Here is an 18,523-nt window from a genome sequence, read left to right as displayed (position 1 = left end):
CGGCATTCCCGCATCCAACTCCCCTGAGCCTACCGTACCTGAATAGCACACCTTTCCTGGACATCCTTTTCCCGCTGTCATTAGTCAGCAGGCTCCAAACAGGAAGCAAGTGGACAAGGTGGAGTGTGGAAACATCTGTCTACTTTTGTACCATTCTTATCTGACGGATACCAAACTGTGTGAGATTGATAAGAGAGCTCGTGCTAGTTTCTGTTTCACTTCAGGAATGCAATTAGCGCATATTCCCTTTCTTCTGGTCGGCTAAATGAGATAAGACAAAAAAATATGTGGATGGGAATTTGAATTGGTGAGAAAGACTTACTGAAAAACATTTTGAACTCCCATTTTCTATGGAATCCTCGATTCCATCATGAAAACTTAAATGACCGTATTTCCCAGACTTGCTCGGTACTCGTATTATCTTTTAACCTTCCCATTGTACAGCACTTTGGCTACCCTTGTGGTCAATTTTAAATGTGCTTTATAAATAAAGTTGATTTGATTTGATAAGGCGCACTTCAAATCCTTATAACCCGGTGCGCCTAATGTAAGGAATAATTCTGGTTGTGCTTACCCACCTCGAAGCTATTTTATTTGGTACATGGTGTAATGATAAATGTGACCAGTAGATGGCAGTCACACATAAGAGATACGTGTAGACTGCAATATGACTCAAGTAAACAATGCCAACATTTTATATGTTCCATTGAAAATATAGAACATTACACACAGCACTCAAAAATCTATCGAATATTTTAGTAGGACTTTGGTGAGCTATGAAGCCACACCACTTGATGGATTGTACTGTGCTTCAACATAGGAGTATTATTATGGTGTGTGTATAAGGTAAGACATATTATCTGCTGTTTTGTTTCACAATATTATGCAAAAGAAACTTTTCTTACCTTCTGGTACCTGCTGATCTGTATTTGGGATCTGCATAAATCCTGAAAAATTGCGTAAGTCCGCCTTTGTAGTCCGTGTTGACACCGTAGTCGAGCATTTTCTTCTTTTCCTCTATCTTCTTGTTATGTGACATTCATCCTCCACTGTTGCCATTTCTAATATAAAGTAGTGTAAAGTTCTTACTTACATCTGTCAGTAAACTCACCATGAAAGCACTAAAACATACCAGTGTGGTGAGTTTACATTATTCACCCAAGGAACTTTACTTATTAGAGAGTTCCGGTCACGGGACACATTTCGGGCGTTGTTGTTGCACTAGTTAGCCACGGATGAGGAGATGCTGCTCCGTTATTGATTGAAGTAAATTGTGAATGTCATTAAATCAGTTAGCGCCATCTTTTGACACTTCTTCCACTCCCGTCCTTGCACGCTACACCGCTACAACAAAGATGACGCTGTCCAAGTGGAGGCACGTAAACAAGAGCGCCCACAAAACGGTCAGAAAGTGAGTTGAAGATGATGTCTCTGGTCAACAAAAGCACCATGAAGATTCTGGCGGGAAATCTCGTTCAACCCTTTTTCGATTACGCAAAACCCTCAAATCTAAACTCCAAACATCTCAGAACAAGCTAGTCAGGTTACTTCTAGACCTCCACCCCAGATCCCACCTCACTCCTACCCACTTCTCTAAAGTGGGCTGGCTCAGGGTGGAGGACAGAGTTAAACAACTTGCACTGAGCCTAGTCTATAAAATCCGCTACACCTCCCTGATACCGAAGTACATGTCAAACTACTTCCTTAACGTAAATGACCGCCATAACCACAACACCAGGGGGAGCTCCACTAACCACGTTAAACCCAGATTCCCAACTAACAAAGGTCTTAACTCATTCTCTTTCTATGCCACATCAATGTGGAATGCACTCCCAACAGGTATAAAAGAAAGGGCATCTCTATCCTCCTTCAAAACCGCACTAAAAGTTCACCTCCAGGCAACTACAACCCTAAACTAACTTTCTCTGATGATGCAATTGTTGATGACTGAACTGTTGATACCAACCAATCCTAACCCCCCCCCCCATCCCCCCCTCCTCCACATCCCACACCCCACATTGTAAATAATGTAAATACTTCAATGTATATACTCTGATGATTATCTTGTGTGATGACTGTATTATGATGATAGTATATATGATAGTATATATCTGTATCATGAATCAATTTAAGTGGACCCCGACTTAAACAAGTTGAAAAACTTATTAGGGTGTTACCATTTAGTGGTCAATTGTACGGAATATGTACTGTACTGTGCAATCTACTAATAAAAGTTTCAATCAATCAATCAAATGTGTAAAACATCATCTATGCAACATTTTGAGCAAAGAACCAGCATTACATGTTATGTAGACCACAAGGAAGTCTAACCCTTTTAATGTGCTTTATAATCCGATGCGCTTTATATATGAAAAAAGATCAAAAATAGAGCATTCATCAGCAGTGCGCCTTATAATCCGGTGTGCCTTATGGTCCGGAAAGAGACTCAAGAAAGGTGCATGTTCATGTTCATCTTAACAAAAATGTTAACGTTTAGTGTTATTATTGTGATGTTTTAAGGTTAAGTGTGTTGGTGAGAAGGAAAGCCACCCCCCTGCACAGCACAGTGTGCACAATACTTGGTCGGTCAATTGTTCCCTTTTTTTTTTTTTTTGTGCTCACATTTTCTATCGACACGGCCAACGTCCTGTTTAATGTCTTCCATATTAACTATTTTGTTCTGCAGCCTGTCAGCATGACGTCATCAGCTGTGCGTGTGCACATGTGCGACTGTAGCACTAACTCAACTAACTCCACCAAATGCATTGCCAGGGAAATGTCACAGATTTAGAGTCATTCTGTGCTGAATATTAAGATTAAAGATTAAAGTACCAATGATTGTCACACACACACTAAATGTGGTGAAATTTGTCAATTATTGTAATCAAATTAATAATGATGCTTTAATCTGCATCAAAGCATGAATCTTACATGATGTCGCCACTTCATTTGGCTAAAGGGAGCTTAAAGGGAACTACAAAAGCCAAAAGTAGTGAAGTTGTCACGTTGTGTAAATGCTAAATAAAAAGAGAATACAACAAATCCTTTTCAACTTATATTCAATTGAATAGACTGCAAAGACAAGATATTTCATGTTCACACTGAGAAACTTTGGTATTTTTTGCAAATATTAGCTCATTTGGAATGTGATGCCTGCAACATGTTTCAAAAAAGCTGGCACAAGTGGCAAAAAAGAGTGATAAAGTTGAGGAATGCTCATCAAAGACTTATTTGGAACATCCCACAGGTGAACAGGCTCATTGGGAACAGGTGGGTGCCATGATTGGGTATAAAAGCAGCTTCCAGTCGTTCACAAACAAGGACGGGGCGAGGGTCACCACTTTGTCAACAAATGCCTGAGCAAATTGTTGAAGAACAACATTTCTCAACAAGGAATTTAGGGATTTCACCATCTACGCTCCGTAATATCATCAAAAGGTTGAGAGAATGTGGAGAAATCACTGCTTGGTTCATGATTATTTGCAAAAAATAACAAAGTTTCTCAGTGTGAACATGAAATATCTTGTCTTTGCAGTCTATTCTAATTGAATATAAGTTGAAAAGGATTTGTTGTATTCTCTTTTTATTTAGCATTTACACAACCTGACAACTTCACTGCTTTTGGGGTTTTGTACATTTTTGTGGAGATTTTTTTTCTATCATTCACAATCTTCATGTAAGACAAGAACACAAATGGTTTTTTTTAAGCATTCTAACTCATAAATAAACACTAGCAAAAGTCATCTAACAATGAAGGTAACAGTATTTGCTCTATTCTGCCTATAAAGCGCTCTAAAGAAAACGTCCAAAATCCTCCATCAACAGTATAATCAACATACTGTATGCATGCTGTAAGCAGATCTATAATGTAGTAACTGGCACATTCATAATAACATTTCATATTTACTTATGTTGGTCATTTTAAGCACACAGACGCATATTAATTTCACTATTTCCTTCAATAACAGCTATTACTAATCATGACAGACTTCATGAGAGTCATCAAAGACTACTTTGGGACAAAAATGATCCAGAACCTTATATTTTTGAGCCTGAATATAATGCTGATGAGCTACGAGTTTCAGAATCTGAGTGATAAGCAAATCCAGCAAGTAGCAGTAATGCTTAATGCTAAACAAGAAATACAAACTACGAACATAATGAAACAATTACTTAACATGCAATGTCTGCTCTCAGTGGGATGTTCTTATCTTTCTGTTTAGATGAAGAATTAATCATAATTGTTACGCCAGTTCGAAAAAACAAAACAAAACGAGTGTCTTTTTTTGTCTTTCTCGCCCTCTCCGAGTCTAAGTTGAATGTCAAAGTTGACCGACTTCACCGTTTATGGCCTCAACCTTCTACTGCACGAGTGATAGGCATGATTTATAAACTACAATTACATTGCACCAACTCAGAGGCCATGCAGCGGCTCACCGCCTCAGTATTTCAATAGGTAGGTAGGTCTTTATTGTCGTTGCACAAGTACAATGAAACTTTGTTTTCAGCACAAACCCGTTCAAGATTAGACAAACAGTGTACAGGGTTACAGAACAGGAACACTGAGGGGTCGCCACGAGGCGCCCTGTAAAAGATGGGAAAAAGGTAAAATGCTGGGGAAGGATGAGTAAAAAAATACAATCTAGACTGGGCTCCTAAGGGGGCCAAGTCTGGAGTGGGAAAAAATCTCCATAGCAAAGCGCATATACATATTACAACGTACATCTCCAGATATCTAGCAACAGAGGGGAGGGAGTGCGAGGTCATGATGGCAGGCCGCAGCTCTCAGGCGCTGACCATCCATTCATCACCCCTATGGGATTTGCGTCTAGGGCCTTGGGTTGGGGGGGTGGGTTGTGTAAGTGTGTGTGTGGCGTATATGTTTGTGGTTGCATGTGTGTGTGTAAGCTCGTAGTGTGTCTCTGTTCCGCGGCCTTCATGTTTGTGCAGTCGCTAGTCCAAAGTCAACAACAACAGGTGTGTGTCCATGAGAGACAAGAAGGGAGTTTGTTGTGTCCTTCGGGAGATTCTCCAAGCCAGGGAAACAATTCAAGTTAGAATGTTTTGTTTTGCGAGTGAAAATAAAATGTGCTTTTCACTCTGTATTGTCTATGACTGGTCCTCAAAAACGTGGGACAGACGGACAGATTTCAAGAGCTGCATGAGATAGTTACCTCTCTGGGATCAGAATCAGAATCAGAAGTACTTTAATAATCCCTGAGGGGAATTATTAAATCCCATTCAAGATCAGACAAACATTACAGGGAGACAGAAAAAGAATCGCTGACAGATCTGCCAACTTCCGGTACCCCTTACAAAAAAAGGTGAGAAACAGGTAAACACTGTGGGGTGGGGGTGGGGGGGATATTCAGTCAAAGGCTGGACTCCAGGGAGGGGGTCCATACTGAGGCCAAGGGGAATAAAACCTCATAGCCATAGCACACATACACAAGTTACATAGAATCAACAAAACTTGCAACAGAGGGGAGGGAGTGGGGGCTACGGAGGCCGGCTGCAGCTGTGTAAGCACTACTCATGGCGCTGCTAAGAGTAGTAGCACTTACACTACCGTTCAAAAGTTTGGGGTCACCCAAACAATTTAGTGGAATAGCCTTCATTTCTAAGAACAAGAATAGACTGTGGAGTTTCAGATGAAAGTTCTCTTTTTCTGGCCATTTTGAGCGTTTAATTGACCCCACAAATGTGATGCTCCAGAAACTCAATCTGCTCCAAGGAAGGTCAGTTTTGTAGCTTCTGTAACGAGCTAAAGTGTTTTCAGATGTGTGAACATGATTGCACAAGGGTTTTCTAATCATCAATTAGCCTTCTGAGCCAATGAGCAAACACATTGTACCATTAGAACACTGGAGTGATAGTTGCTGGAAATGGGCCTCTATACACCTATGTAGATATTGCACCAAAAAGCAGACATTTGCAGCTAGAATAGTCATTTAGCACATTAGCAATGTATAGAGTGTATTTCTTTCAAGTTAAGAGTAGTTTAAAGTTATCTTCATTGAAAAGTACAGTGCTTTTCCTTCAAAAATAAGGACATTTACATGTGACCCCAAACTTTTGAACGCTAGTGTACATTAACAACATCGCTAACACTCGGTCAATATTCAGGTCAGGAGATGTAAATGAAGTATTGTTGGTGTATTTTTGGGCGGCATAGATTACTCCATTAGCTGCATTGTTAGCCACATACTTCTTGCTGTAATATATTTATATATAGATATGTTTTCTTGTCTTACATAGATTCCCCAAAAAATGGTATGGGACAAAGATGTAGAACTTTGTCCTGTTCCATGGCGTTTAGTCCTTGGAGACAGGATACTTCCACTGAACAGACCTCCCTCTCTTCTTCTCTCACTCCCCTCCAGTTGGACTTGGACTTGTAGGAGGCGGCAGAGCCACAAGTGGAGGAGAAGAGGAAGCAACCACAGAGGAACTGTTGTTGGAGCGGAGACCATTCCATCTGCCAGAGGATGTTGTTTGTGCGGCTCTTGGTGGGCCTTCTCCTCACTGCCACAGGTAGGCATGCATTCTACTCTACTGTATATACTCTACTCTTTATACTCTACTGTACTGTACTATACTGTACTGTACTATACTGTACCTCACTGCCACAGGTAGGCATGCATTCTACTCTACTGTATATACTCTACTCTTTATACTCGACTGTACTGTACTATACTGTACTGTACTATACTGTACCTCACTGCCACAGGTAGGCATGCATTCTACTCTACTGTATATACTCTACTCTTTATACTCGACTGTACTGTACTATACTGTACTGTACTATACTGTACCTCACTGCCACAGGTAGGCATGCATTCTACTCTACTGTATATACTCTACTCTTTATACTCTACTGTACTGTACTATACTGTACTGTACTATACTGTACCTCACTGCCACAGGTAGGCATGCATTCTACTCTACTGTATATACTCTACTCTTTATACTCGACTGTACTGTACTGTACTGTACTGTACTTTACTGTACCTCACTGCCACAGGTAGGCATGCATTCTACTCTACTGTATATACTCTACTCTTTATACTCGACTGTACTGTACTGTACTGTACTGTACTATACTGTACCTCACTGCCACAGGTAGGCATGCATTCTACTCTACTGTATATACTCTACTCTTTATACTCGACTGTACTGTACTGTACTGTACTGTACTTTACTGTACCTCACTGCCACAGGTAGGCATGCATTCTACTCTACTGTATATACTCTACTCTTTATACTCGACTGTACTGTACTGTACTGTACTGTACTTTACTGTACCTCACTGCCACAGGTAGGCATGCATTCTACTCTACTGTATATACTCTACTCTTTATACTCGACTGTACTGTACTGTACTGTACTGGTGGGGCTTCTCCTCACTGCCACAGGTAGGCATGCATTCTACTCTACTGTATATACTCTACTCTTTATACTCTACTGTACTGTACTGTACTGTACTGTACTATACTGTACCTCACTGCCACAGGTAGGCATGCATTCTACTCTACTGTATATACTCTACTCTTTATACTCTACTGTACTGTACTGTACTGTACTGTACTATACTGTACCTCACTGCCACAGGTAGGCATGCATTCTACTCTACTGTATATACTCTACTCTTTATACTGTACTGTACTGTACTGTACTGTACTGTACTGGTGGGCAAACCTTGGGGCTTAAGGGCCACGTTTTGTTTTTGCAGATGAGGCATAACATCAGCATTGTGTATATTTAATATGGTATCTTCCAAAAGCCAACATTTCAAGGGGGAATACTATAAAAAGTAAACTTTTACATACAAACCCCAAAAGCAGTGAAGTTGTCACGTTGTGTAAATGCTAAATAAAAAGAGAATACAACAAATCCTTTTCAACTTATATTCAATTGAATAGACTGCAAAGACAAGATATTTCATGTTCACACTGGAAAACTTTGTTATTTTTTGCAAATAATCATGAACTTAGAATGTAATGGCAGCAACACATTGCAAAAAAGGCATTTTTACCAGTGTGTTACATGGCCTTTCCTTTTAACAACACTCAGTAAAGGTTTGGGAAGTGAGGAGACACATTTTTGAAGTGGAATTCTTTCCCATTCTTGCTTGATGTACAGCTTAAGTTGTTCAAGTCTCCCTTCTCATATTTTAGCTGCCACACATTTTCAATGTCTGGACTACAGGCAGGCCAGTCTAGTACCCACACTCTTTTACTATGAAGCCACGTTAATGTAACACCTGGCTTGGCATCGTCTTGCTGAAATAAGCAGGGGCGTCCATGATAACAACATATGTTGCTCCAAAAGCTGTATGTACCTTTCAGCATTAATGGTGCCTTCACAGATGTGTAAGTTACCCATGTCTTGACCACTAATACACCCCCATACCATCACACATGCTGCCTTTTACACTTTCACCCTAGAACAGTCCGGATGGTTCTTTTCCTCTTTGGTATGGAGGACACGACGTCCACAGTTTCCAAAAACAATTTGAAATGTGGACTCGTCAGACCACAGAACACTTTTCCACTTTGCATCAGTCCATCTTAGATGAGCTCGGGATTGTGTGGCGAGGTCCTCGGTGCTGGCACTGCGCCGACAACACATCAAACTTCATCCAAATATGGGAAGTAAAAGTTGTTTTTGTATGTCAGCTTCCTTCCTTCCTTCCTTCCTTCCTTCCTTCCTTCCTTCCTTCCTTCCTTCCTTCCTTCCTTCCTTCTTTCCTTCCTTCCTTCCTTCCTTCCTTCCTTCCTTCCTTCCTTCCTTCCTTCCTTCCCAGCACTTCATTGTGTTGAGGTTGTGAAGGAGATATATGTGGCCACTCCACTTCATCTTCAGCTTCCTCAGCAAGGTACTTGGTCCCTTTGGAGGTGTGTTTGGAGACTTTGGAGGTGTGTTTGGAGACTTTAGAGGTATGTTTGGAGACTTTGGAGGTGTGTTTGGAGACTTTAGAGGTATGTTTGGAGACTTTGGAGGTGTGTTTGGAGACTTTGGAGGTGTGTTTGGAGACTTTGGAGGTGTGTTTGGAGACTTTAGAGGTATGTTTGGAGACTTTGGAGGTGTGTTTGGAGACTTTAGAGGTATGTTTGGAGACTTTGGAGGTGTGTTTGGAGACTTTGGAGGTGTGTTTGGAGACTTTAGAGGTATGTTTGGAGACTTTGGAGGTGTGTTTGGAGACTTTGGAGGTGTGTTTGGAGACTTTGGAGGTGTGTTTGGAGACTTTAGAGGTATGTTTGGAGACTTTGGAGGTGTGTTTGGAGACTTAAGAGGTGTGTTTGGAGACTTTGGAGGTGTGTTTGGAGACTTTGGAGGTGTGTTTGGAGACTTTGGAGGTGTGTTAGGAGACTTTGGAGGTGTGTTTGGAGACTTTGGAGGTGTGTTTGGAGACTTTGGAGGTGTGTTTGGAGACTTAAGAGGTGTGTTTGGAGACTTTGGAGGTGTGTTTGGAGACTTTGGAGGTGTGTTTGGAGACTTTAGAGGTATGTTTGGAGACTTTGGAGGTGTGTTTTGAGACTTTGGAGGTGTGTTTGGAGACTTTGGAGGTGTGTTTGGAGACTTTAGAGGTATGTTTGGAGACTTTGGAGGTGTGTTTGGAGACTTAAGAGGTGTGTTTGGAGACTTTGGAGGTGTGTTTGGAGACTTTGGAGGTGTGTTTGGAGACTTTGGAGGTGTGTTTGGAGACTTTAGAGGTATGTTTGGAGACTTTGGAGGTGTGTTTGGAGACTTTAGAGGTATGTTTGGAGACTTTGGAGGTGTGTTTGGAGACTTTGGAGGTGTGTTTGGAGACTTTGGAGGTGTGTTTGGAGACTTTAGAGGTATGTTTGGAGACTTTGGAGGTGTGTTTGGAGACTTTAGAGGTATGTTTGGAGACTTTGGAGGTGTGTTTGGAGACTTTGGAGGTGTGTTTGGAGACTTTAGAGGTATGTTTGGAGACTTTGGAGGTGTGTTTGGAGACTTTGGAGGTGTGTTTGGAGACTTTGGAGGTGTGTTTGGAGACTTTAGAGGTATGTTTGGAGACTTTGGAGGTGTGTTTGGAGACTTAAGAGGTGTGTTTGGAGACTTTGGAGGTGTGTTTGGAGACTTTGGAGGTGTGTTTGGAGACTTTGGAGGTGTGTTAGGAGACTTTGGAGGTGTGTTTGGAGACTTTGGAGGTGTGTTTGGAGACTTTGGAGGTGTGTTTGGAGACTTAAGAGGTGTGTTTGGAGACTTTGGAGGTGTGTTTGGAGACTTTGGAGGTGTGTTTGGAGACTTTAGAGGTATGTTTGGAGACTTTGGAGGTGTGTTTTGAGACTTTGGAGGTGTGTTTGGAGACTTTGGAGGTGTGTTTGGAGACTTTAGAGGTATGTTTGGAGACTTTGGAGGTGTGTTTGGAGACTTAAGAGGTGTGTTTGGAGACTTTGGAGGTGTGTTTGGAGACTTTGGAGGTGTGTTTGGAGACTTTGGAGGTGTGTTTGGAGACTTTAGAGGTATGTTTGGAGACTTTGGAGGTGTGTTTGGAGACTTTGGAGGTGTGTTTGGAGACTTTGGAGGTGTGTTTGGAGACTTTGGAGGTGTGTTTGGAGACTTTGAAGGTGTGTTGAAGGTGTGTTTGGAGACTTTGGAGGTGTGTTTGGAGACTTTGGAGGTGTGTTTGGAGACTTTGGAGGTGTGTTTGGAGACTTTGGAGGTGTGTTTGGAGACTTTGGAGGTGTGTTTGGAGACTTTGGAGGTGTGTTTGGAGACTTTGAAGGTGTGTTTAGAGACTTTGGAGGTTTGTTTGGAGACTTTGGAGGTGTGTTTAGAGACTTTGGAGGTGTGTTTGGAGACTTTGGAGGTGTGTTTGGAGACTTCAGAGGTATGTTTGGAGACTTTGGAGGTGTGTTTGGAGACTTTGGAGGTGTGTTTGGAGACTTTGGAGGTGTGTTTGGAGACTTTGGAGGTGTGTTTGGAGACTTTGAAGGTGTGTTGAAGGTGTGTTTGGAGACTTTGGAGGTGTGTTTGGAGACTTTGGAGGTGTGTTTGGAGACTTTGGAGGTGTGTTTGGAGACTTTGGAGGTGTGTTTGGAGACTTTGGAGGTGTGTTTGAAGACTTAAGAGGTGTGTTTGGAGACTTTGGAGGTGTGTTTGGAGACTTTAGAGGTATGTTTGGAGACTTTGGAGGTGTGTTTGGAGACTTAAGAGGTGTGTTTGGAGACTTTAGAGGTATGTTTGGAGACTTTGGAGGTGTGTTTGGAGACTTTGAAGGTGTGTTTGGAGACTTTGGAGGTGTGTTTGGAGACTTTGGAGGTGTGTTTGAAGACTTAAGAGGTGTGTTTGGAGACTTTGGAGGTGTGTTTGGAGACTGGAGGTGTGTTTGGAGACTTTGGAGGTGTGTTTGGAGACTTTAGAGGTATGTTTGGAGACTTTGGAGGTGTGTTTGGAGACTTAAGAGGTGTGTTTGGAGACTTTGGAGGTGTGTTTGGAGACTTTGGAGGTGTGTTTGGAGACTTTAGAGGTATGTTTGGAGACTTTGGAGGTGTGTTTGGAGACTTAAGAGGTGTGTTTGGAGACTTTAGAGGTATGTTTGGAGACTTTGGAGGTGTGTTTGGAGACTTTGAAGGTGTGTTTGGAGACTTTGGAGGTGTGTTTGGAGACTTTGGAGGTGTGTTTGAAGACTTAAGAGGTGTGTTTGGAGACTTTGGAGGTGTGTTTGGAGACTTTGGAGGTGTGTTTGGAGACTTTGGAGGTGTGTTTGGAGACTTTGGAGGTGTGTTTGGAGACTTTGGAGGTGTGTTTGGAGACTTTGGAGGTGTGTTTGAAGACTTAAGAGGTGTGTTTGGAGACTTTGGAGGTGTGTTTGGAGACTTTAGAGGTATGTTTGGAGACTTTGGAGGTGTGTTTGGAGACTTAAGAGGTGTGTTTGGAGACTTTAGAGGTATGTTTGGAGACTTTGGAGGTGTGTTTGGAGACTTTGAAGGTGTGTTTGGAGACTTTGGAGGTGTGTTTGGAGACTTTGGAGGTGTGTTTGGAGACTTTAGAGGTATGTTTGGAGACTTTGGAGGTGTGTTTGGAGACTTAAGAGGTGTGTTTGGAGACTTTGGAGGTGTGTTTGGAGACTTTGGAGGTGTGTTTGGAGACTTTGGAGGTGTGTTTGGAGACTTTGGAGGTGTGTTTGGAGACTTTGAAGGTGTGTTTGGAAACTTTGAAGGTGTGTTTGGAGACTTTGGAGGTGTGTTTGGAGACTTTGGAGGTGTGTTTGGAGACTTTAGAGATATGTTTGGAGACTTTGGAGGTGTGTTTGGAGACTTAAGAGGTGTGTTTGGAGACTTTGGAGGTGTGTTTGGAGACTTTGGAGGTGTGTTTGGAGACTTTGGAGGTGTGTTTGGAGACTTTGGAGGTGTGTTTGGAGACTTTGGAGGTGTGTTTGGAGACTGGAGGTGTGTTTGGAGACTTTGGAGGTGTGTTTGGAGACTTTAGAGGTATGTTTGGAGACTTTGGAGGTGTGTTTGGAGACTTAAGAGGTGTGTTTGGAGACTTTGGAGGTGTGTTTGGAGACTTTGGAGGTGTGTTTGGAGACTTTGGAGGTGTGTTTGGAGACTTTGGAGGTGTGTTTGGAGACTTTGGAGGTGTGTTTGGAGACTTTGGAGGTGTGTTTTGAGACTTTGGAGGTGTGTTTGGAGACTTTGGAGGTGTGTTTGGAGACTTTGGAGGTGTGTTTGGAGACTTACGAGGTGTGTTTGGAGACTTTGGAGGTGTGTTTGGAGACTTTAGAGGTATGTTTGGAGACTTTGGAGGTGTGTTTGGAGACTTAAGAGGTGTGTTTGGAGACTTTGGAGGTGTGTTTGGAGACTTTGGAGGTGTGTTTGGAGACTTTAGAGGTATGTTTGGAGACTTTGGAGGTGTGTTTGGAGACTTAAGAGGTGTGTTTGGAGACTTTGGAGGTGTGTTTTGAGACTTTGGAGGTGTGTTTGGAGACTTTGGAGGTGTGTTTGGAGACTTTGGAGGTGTGTTTGGAGACTTTGGAGGTGTGTTTGGAGACTTTAGAGGTATGTTTGGAGACTTTGGAGGTGTGTTTGGAGACTTTGAAGGTGTGTTTGGAGACTTTGAAGGTGTGTTTGGACACTTTGGAGGTGTGTTTGGAGACTTTGGAGGTGTGTTTGGAGACTTTAGAGGTATGTTTGGAGACTTTGGAGGTGTGTTTGGAGACTTAAGAGGTGTGTTTGGAGACTTCGGAGGTGTGTTTTGAGACTTTGGAGGTGTGTTTGGAGACTTTGGAGGTGTGTTTGGAGACTTTGGAGGTGTGTTTGGAGACTTTAGAGGTATGTTTGGAGACTTTGGAGGTGTGTTTGGAGACTTTGAAGGTGTGTTTGGAGACTTTGGAGGTGTGTTTGGAGACTTTGGAGGTGTGTTTGGAGATTTTAGAGGTATGTTTGGAGACTTTGGAGGTGTGTTTGGAGACTTTGAAGGTGTGTTTGGAGACTTTGGAGGTGTGTTTGGAGACTTTGGAGGTGTGTTTGGAGATTTTAGAGGTATGTTTGGAGACTTTGGAGGTGTGTTTGGAGACTTTGGAGGTGTGTTTGGAGACTTTGAAGGTGTGTTTGGAGACTTTGGAGGTGTGTTTGGAGACTTTGGAGGTGTGTTTGGAGACTTTGGAGGTGTGTTTGGAGACTTTGGAGGTGTGTTTGGAGACTTAAAAGGTGTGTTTGGAGACTTTGGAGGTGTGTTTGGAGACTTTGGAGGTGTGTTTGGAGACTTTGGAGGTGTGTTTGGAGATTTTAGAGGTATGTTTGGAGACTTTGGAGGTGTGTTTGGAGACTTTGGAGGTGTGTTTGGAGACTTTGGAGGTGTGTTTGGAGACTTTGGAGGTGTGTTTGGAGATTTTAGAGGTGTGTTTGGAGACTTTGAAGGTGTGTTTGGAGACTTTGAAGGTGTGTTTGGAGACTTTGGAGGTGTGTTTGGAGACTTTGGAGGTGTGTTTGGAGACTTTGGAGGTGTGTTTGGAGACTTTGAAGGTGTGTTTGGAGACTTTGGAGGTGTGTTTGGAGACTTTAGAGGTATGTTTGGAGACTTTGGAGGTGTGTTTGGAGACTTTGAAGGTGTGTTTGGAGACTTTGAAGGTATGTTTGGAGACTTTGGAGGTGTGTTTGGAGACTTTGAAGGTGTGTTTGGAGACTTTGGAGGTGTGTTTGCGCTCCTTCTAATGTCGGAGGGCTACCATAGGGCTTGGTTCCCTGGGGGATCATGCTCTGCTTCAGAAGGTCACATTTTAAACTCCATGCTTCACTCTGGGGATGACTTGAAGCTAACACCAACATGCTGAACTGTAGGCAAGACACTTTTATCTTGCCAGCTATTTAGACAATCATGTGTGTGTCGACTCATGTTCAGTGTACAGTACATCTACATTGCTGTACAAGCTGCACACTGACTCATCTAAAGCAGGGGACTTCAAAGTTTCCCGGGCCAAGGACTCCCAAACTGATTGAGAGATGGAGTGGAAAATGTATTTGTGTTTTAAATGAAACTAGTCCTGCCTTGTTATTGTGCAATAGCATTGAAATATACTGAACAAGAATATAAACGCAACACTTTTGTTTTTGATGCCATTTTTCATGAGTTGAACTCAAAGATGTAAAAATGTTACTATCGACACAATAGACATATTCCTCTCTAATATTGTTCACCAGGCTGTCTAAAGCTGTGTTAGTGAGCATTTCTTCTTTGCCAAGATAATCCATCCCACCTCACAGGTGTGGCATATCAAGATGCTGATATATATATAAATGGTAAATGGTAAATGGGTTGTACTTGTATAGCGCTTTTCTACCTTTTTAAGGAACTCAAAGCGCTTTGACACTATTTCCACATTCACCCATTCACACACACACACATTCACACACTGATGGCGGGAGCTGCCATGCACGGCGCTAACCAGCTGCCATCAGGAGCAAGGGTGAAGTGTCTTGCTCAAGGACACAACGGACGTGACTAGGATGGTAGAAGGTGGGGATTGAACCCCAGTAAGCGATACAAATGAATCATATTCGGTACTATTGTGGATGCTTTTAAAAAAAGCTTAAAAACCCTTTTTTTTTTTAAAAAAAACCCTTTTTTAAGATATATGTGATATATGTGTGCTAGTTCTAGCTATTAGGCTGGTCTAGTTTTTATGTATTTTTTTTTTACTATTTATTTTACTTGTTGGGGGCAGCTATTTGTGGTTCTAGCGTTGTTGTTTCTTTGTTTTTTGAAATGCACTGTAGCACTTTGAGGTTGTTTGCTCAATGCAAAGTGCTTTTACAAATCCAATGTATTATTATTATTATTATGTAGGCGCCCCCTGCCCCATCCAGCTGAGCCCCTCCAGGGTTGTGGTGAAGTACGGAGACCCCGTGTGGGTCAACTGCAGCTCCTCAGACCCCCTGTACAGCGGGATGGGCTGGGAAGCAACAGTGGGAGGAACCAGCCTTACGCAAAGCCGCCATTTGACCTGGAGCGTGGACGCGCTGACGACCTGGAAAATCTCGCCCAAATGCTACATCAACCCATCGGCGGGAAGTCCCAGGAAGCAGTGCTCCAAGACGCTGGACGTGGTCGTTTACAGTAAGTGTGGAGTCTCTCATGGGGAATCAATAGTTGATCTCTGATCACTTCCTTCTGCAGCGTTCCCAGAGAGCATCGACATCAAGCAGGAGGGGACTCCAGTCCGCAGTGCTGTGCTGGAAGAAGGAGACGTGCTTGACTTGAAATGTGAGGTGGGCAAAATAGCGCCCAAGTCCCAAGTCATTGTGAAGTGGCACAGCAGCAGCAGCAATACATTCTTACATGCGTCCAACCACCACGCACACACTAAGGAACCTGTTGAGCTGATCTCTTCATATGATTATTCTGCCAAAATGGATGACCAGATCCGATGTGAGGCTTATTTGGACCTGAGACCAGAGGGACCAGAACTCAGTGTCTTTTCACCAGTGTTCAATCTCTCTGTTGTTGGTGAGTACAATCCATTTCTGATTGACTACACACACCTTAAATCTGGAGCACAGGTGTCAAAGTCAAGGCCCGGGGGCCAAAACCTGGCCTGCCACATCATTTTATCTGGCCTGCCACATCATTTTATCTGGCCTGCCACATCATTTTATCTGGCCTGCCACATCATTTTATCTGGCCTGCAAACACCTGGAAATGATATGTGTCAAAGTACTTCATATTTCCTCACTAAATGTAATGGATTTTTTTCATTTTGACAGAAAAAATACAAACCCCGTTTCCATATGAGTTGGGAAATGGTGTTAGATGTAAATATAAACGGAATACAATGATTTGCAAATCCTTTTCAAGCCATATTCAGTTGAATATGCTACAAAGACAACATATTTCATGTTCAAACTCATAAACTTTATTTTTTTTTGCAAATAATAATTAACTTAGAATGTCATGGCTGCAACACGTGCCAAAGTAGTTGGGAAAGGGCATGTTCACCACTGTGTTACATGGCCTTTCCTTTTAACAACACTCAGTAAAGGTTTGGGAACTGAGGAGACACATTTTTGAAGCTTCTCAGGTGGAATTCTTTCCCATTCTTGCTTGATGTACAGCTTAAGTTGTTCAACAGTCCGGGGGTCTCCCTTCTGCTATTTTAGGCTTCATAATGCCAAACACATTTTCAATGTCTGGACTACAGGCAGGCCAGTCTAGTACCCGCACTCTTTTACTATGAAGCCACGTTGATGTAACACGTGGCTTGGCATTGTCTTGCTGAAATAAGCAGGGGCGTCCATGGTAACGTTGCTTGGATGCCAACATATGTTGCTCCAAAAGCTGTATGTACCTTTCAGCATTAATGGTGCCTTCACAGATGTGTAAGTTACCCATGTCTTGACCACTAATACACCCCCATACCATCACACATGCTGCCTTTTACACTTTCACCCTAGAACAATCCGGATGGTTCTTTTCCTCTTTGGTCCGGAGGACACAACGTCCACAGTTTCCAAAAACAATTTGAAATGTGGACTCGTCAGACCACAGAACACTTTTCCACTTTGCATCAGTCCATCTTAGATGAGCTCGGGCCCAACGAAGCATTTCTGGGTGTTGTTGATAAATGGCTTTGGCTTTGCATAGTAGAGTTTTAACTTGCACTTACAGATGTAGCGACCGACTGTAGTTACTGACAGTGGGTTTCTGAAGTGTTCCTGAGCCCATGTGGTGATATCCTTTACACACTGATGTGACTTTTTGATGCAGTACCGCCTGAGGGATCCAAGGTCACGGCCATTCAATGTTGGTTTTCTCCAGATTCTCTGAACCTTTTGATGATATTACGGAGTGTAGATGGTGAAATCCCTAAATTCCTTGTTGAGAAATGTTGTTCTTCAACAATTTGCTCAGGCATTTGTTGACAAAGTGGTGACCCTCGCCCCGTCCTTGTTTGTGAATGACTGAGCATTTCATGGAAGCTGCTTTTATACCCAATCATGGCACCCACCTGTTCCCAATTAGCCTGTTCACCTGTGGGATGTTCCAAATAAGTCTTTGATGACTTTCTCAGTCTTTTTTGCCACTTGTGCCAGCTTTTTTGAAACATGTTGCAGGCATCACATTCCAAATGAGCTAATATTTGCAAAAAATACCAAAGTTTCTCAGTGTGAACATGAAATATCTTGTCTTTGCAGTCTATTCAATTGAATATAATTTGAAAAGGATTTGTTGTATTCTCTTTTTATTTAGCATTTACACAACCTGACAACTTCACTGCTTTTGGGCGTTGTACTTCTGGTCAAGAGTAATACAGTAAATCCTTCTTTATTGCTGTCAATTGTTTCCGGGCCTGGCCGTGATAAATGAACTTATGTAGATAGAAACATCTTATCCATTCATTCGCGATTGTCTTCCTGTGTTCTATTCCTCTTCAGACGGACCACACTTTGAGTGCTCTGGCTGGGAAGTTCTCAGAGTGCAGGAACATTCTATGAGGACCCTGCAGGACCTCTGCCCCGTGAAAGGCAATCCCACCCCTGTGGTCAAATGGCTAAAAGACGGGAGGACGGTGAACCCCTGGGTTCCTGTGACCAGGGACTATTCAGGACAGTACTTCATCCAAGCAGACGGCGCCAAGTCTGCCACCCAGCAGGTGGAGCTGGTGGTCCTGCATGACGGTACACAACTTAGGCAAGATTGTATGATGAGGCGGTGCAAAGTGCGACCAAGATGATAAACAGGAGAGCTTTTCTCCCCCTTGCAGACGTACAGGTGACGTGTCCAGTCCTCCACCACGTGATGGAGCACACTTCTCTGGGCCAGAACCTCCCCTGCGCTGTGGAGGGCTTCCCTAAGGCGCAGGTCAGCTGGTACAAAGACGGAGAGCAGGTGGAGCTCTCGGAGCCCCTGACCAGATATGACGCGGGGCCGTACGTGGTGGTTGCTTCCAACATGTACTCCAGCGCCAACGCCACAGTGGAGCTGGACGTTCAATGTGAGTCACTCTTGTTGGCACGGCAACGGGGAAAAGACACACAACTAAGAAAGTGAAAAG

The 18,523-nt window shown here is 42.9% G+C and overlaps 2 protein-coding genes across 2 annotated transcripts in view; both read left to right on the top strand.

Moving 5' to 3' along the window:
* Positions 1–6,383: 6,383 nt before the first annotated feature.
* LOC133651743 (hemicentin-2-like) overlaps positions 6,384–18,523 on the top strand; it is a 41,340-nt gene continuing 29,200 nt past the window's right edge. The window contains exons 1-5 of the mRNA XM_062049836.1: positions 6,384–6,534; positions 15,319–15,588; positions 15,649–15,978; positions 17,904–18,146; positions 18,233–18,463. Coding sequence (XP_061905820.1) covers positions 6,489–6,534; positions 15,319–15,588; positions 15,649–15,978; positions 17,904–18,146; positions 18,233–18,463 — 1,120 coding nt within the window. The 5' untranslated portion in view covers positions 6,384–6,488. The remainder of the gene's footprint in view (positions 6,535–15,318; positions 15,589–15,648; positions 15,979–17,903; positions 18,147–18,232; positions 18,464–18,523) is intronic.
* Positions 11,398–12,462, top strand: LOC133651742 (shematrin-like protein 2). The gene is made up of 2 exons (XM_062049835.1): positions 11,398–11,542; positions 11,669–12,462. The coding sequence occupies exons 1-2, from the start codon at positions 11,398–11,400 to the stop codon at positions 12,460–12,462; spliced, it is 939 nt and encodes a 312-aa protein (XP_061905819.1).

This window comes from Entelurus aequoreus, linkage group LG06, assembly GCF_033978785.1.
Source record: "Entelurus aequoreus isolate RoL-2023_Sb linkage group LG06, RoL_Eaeq_v1.1, whole genome shotgun sequence".
Taxonomy (NCBI): domain Eukaryota; kingdom Metazoa; phylum Chordata; class Actinopteri; order Syngnathiformes; family Syngnathidae; genus Entelurus; species Entelurus aequoreus.
Note: the sequence above shows the minus strand (reverse complement) of the source record. Positions and strands in the feature narration are given on the sequence as shown.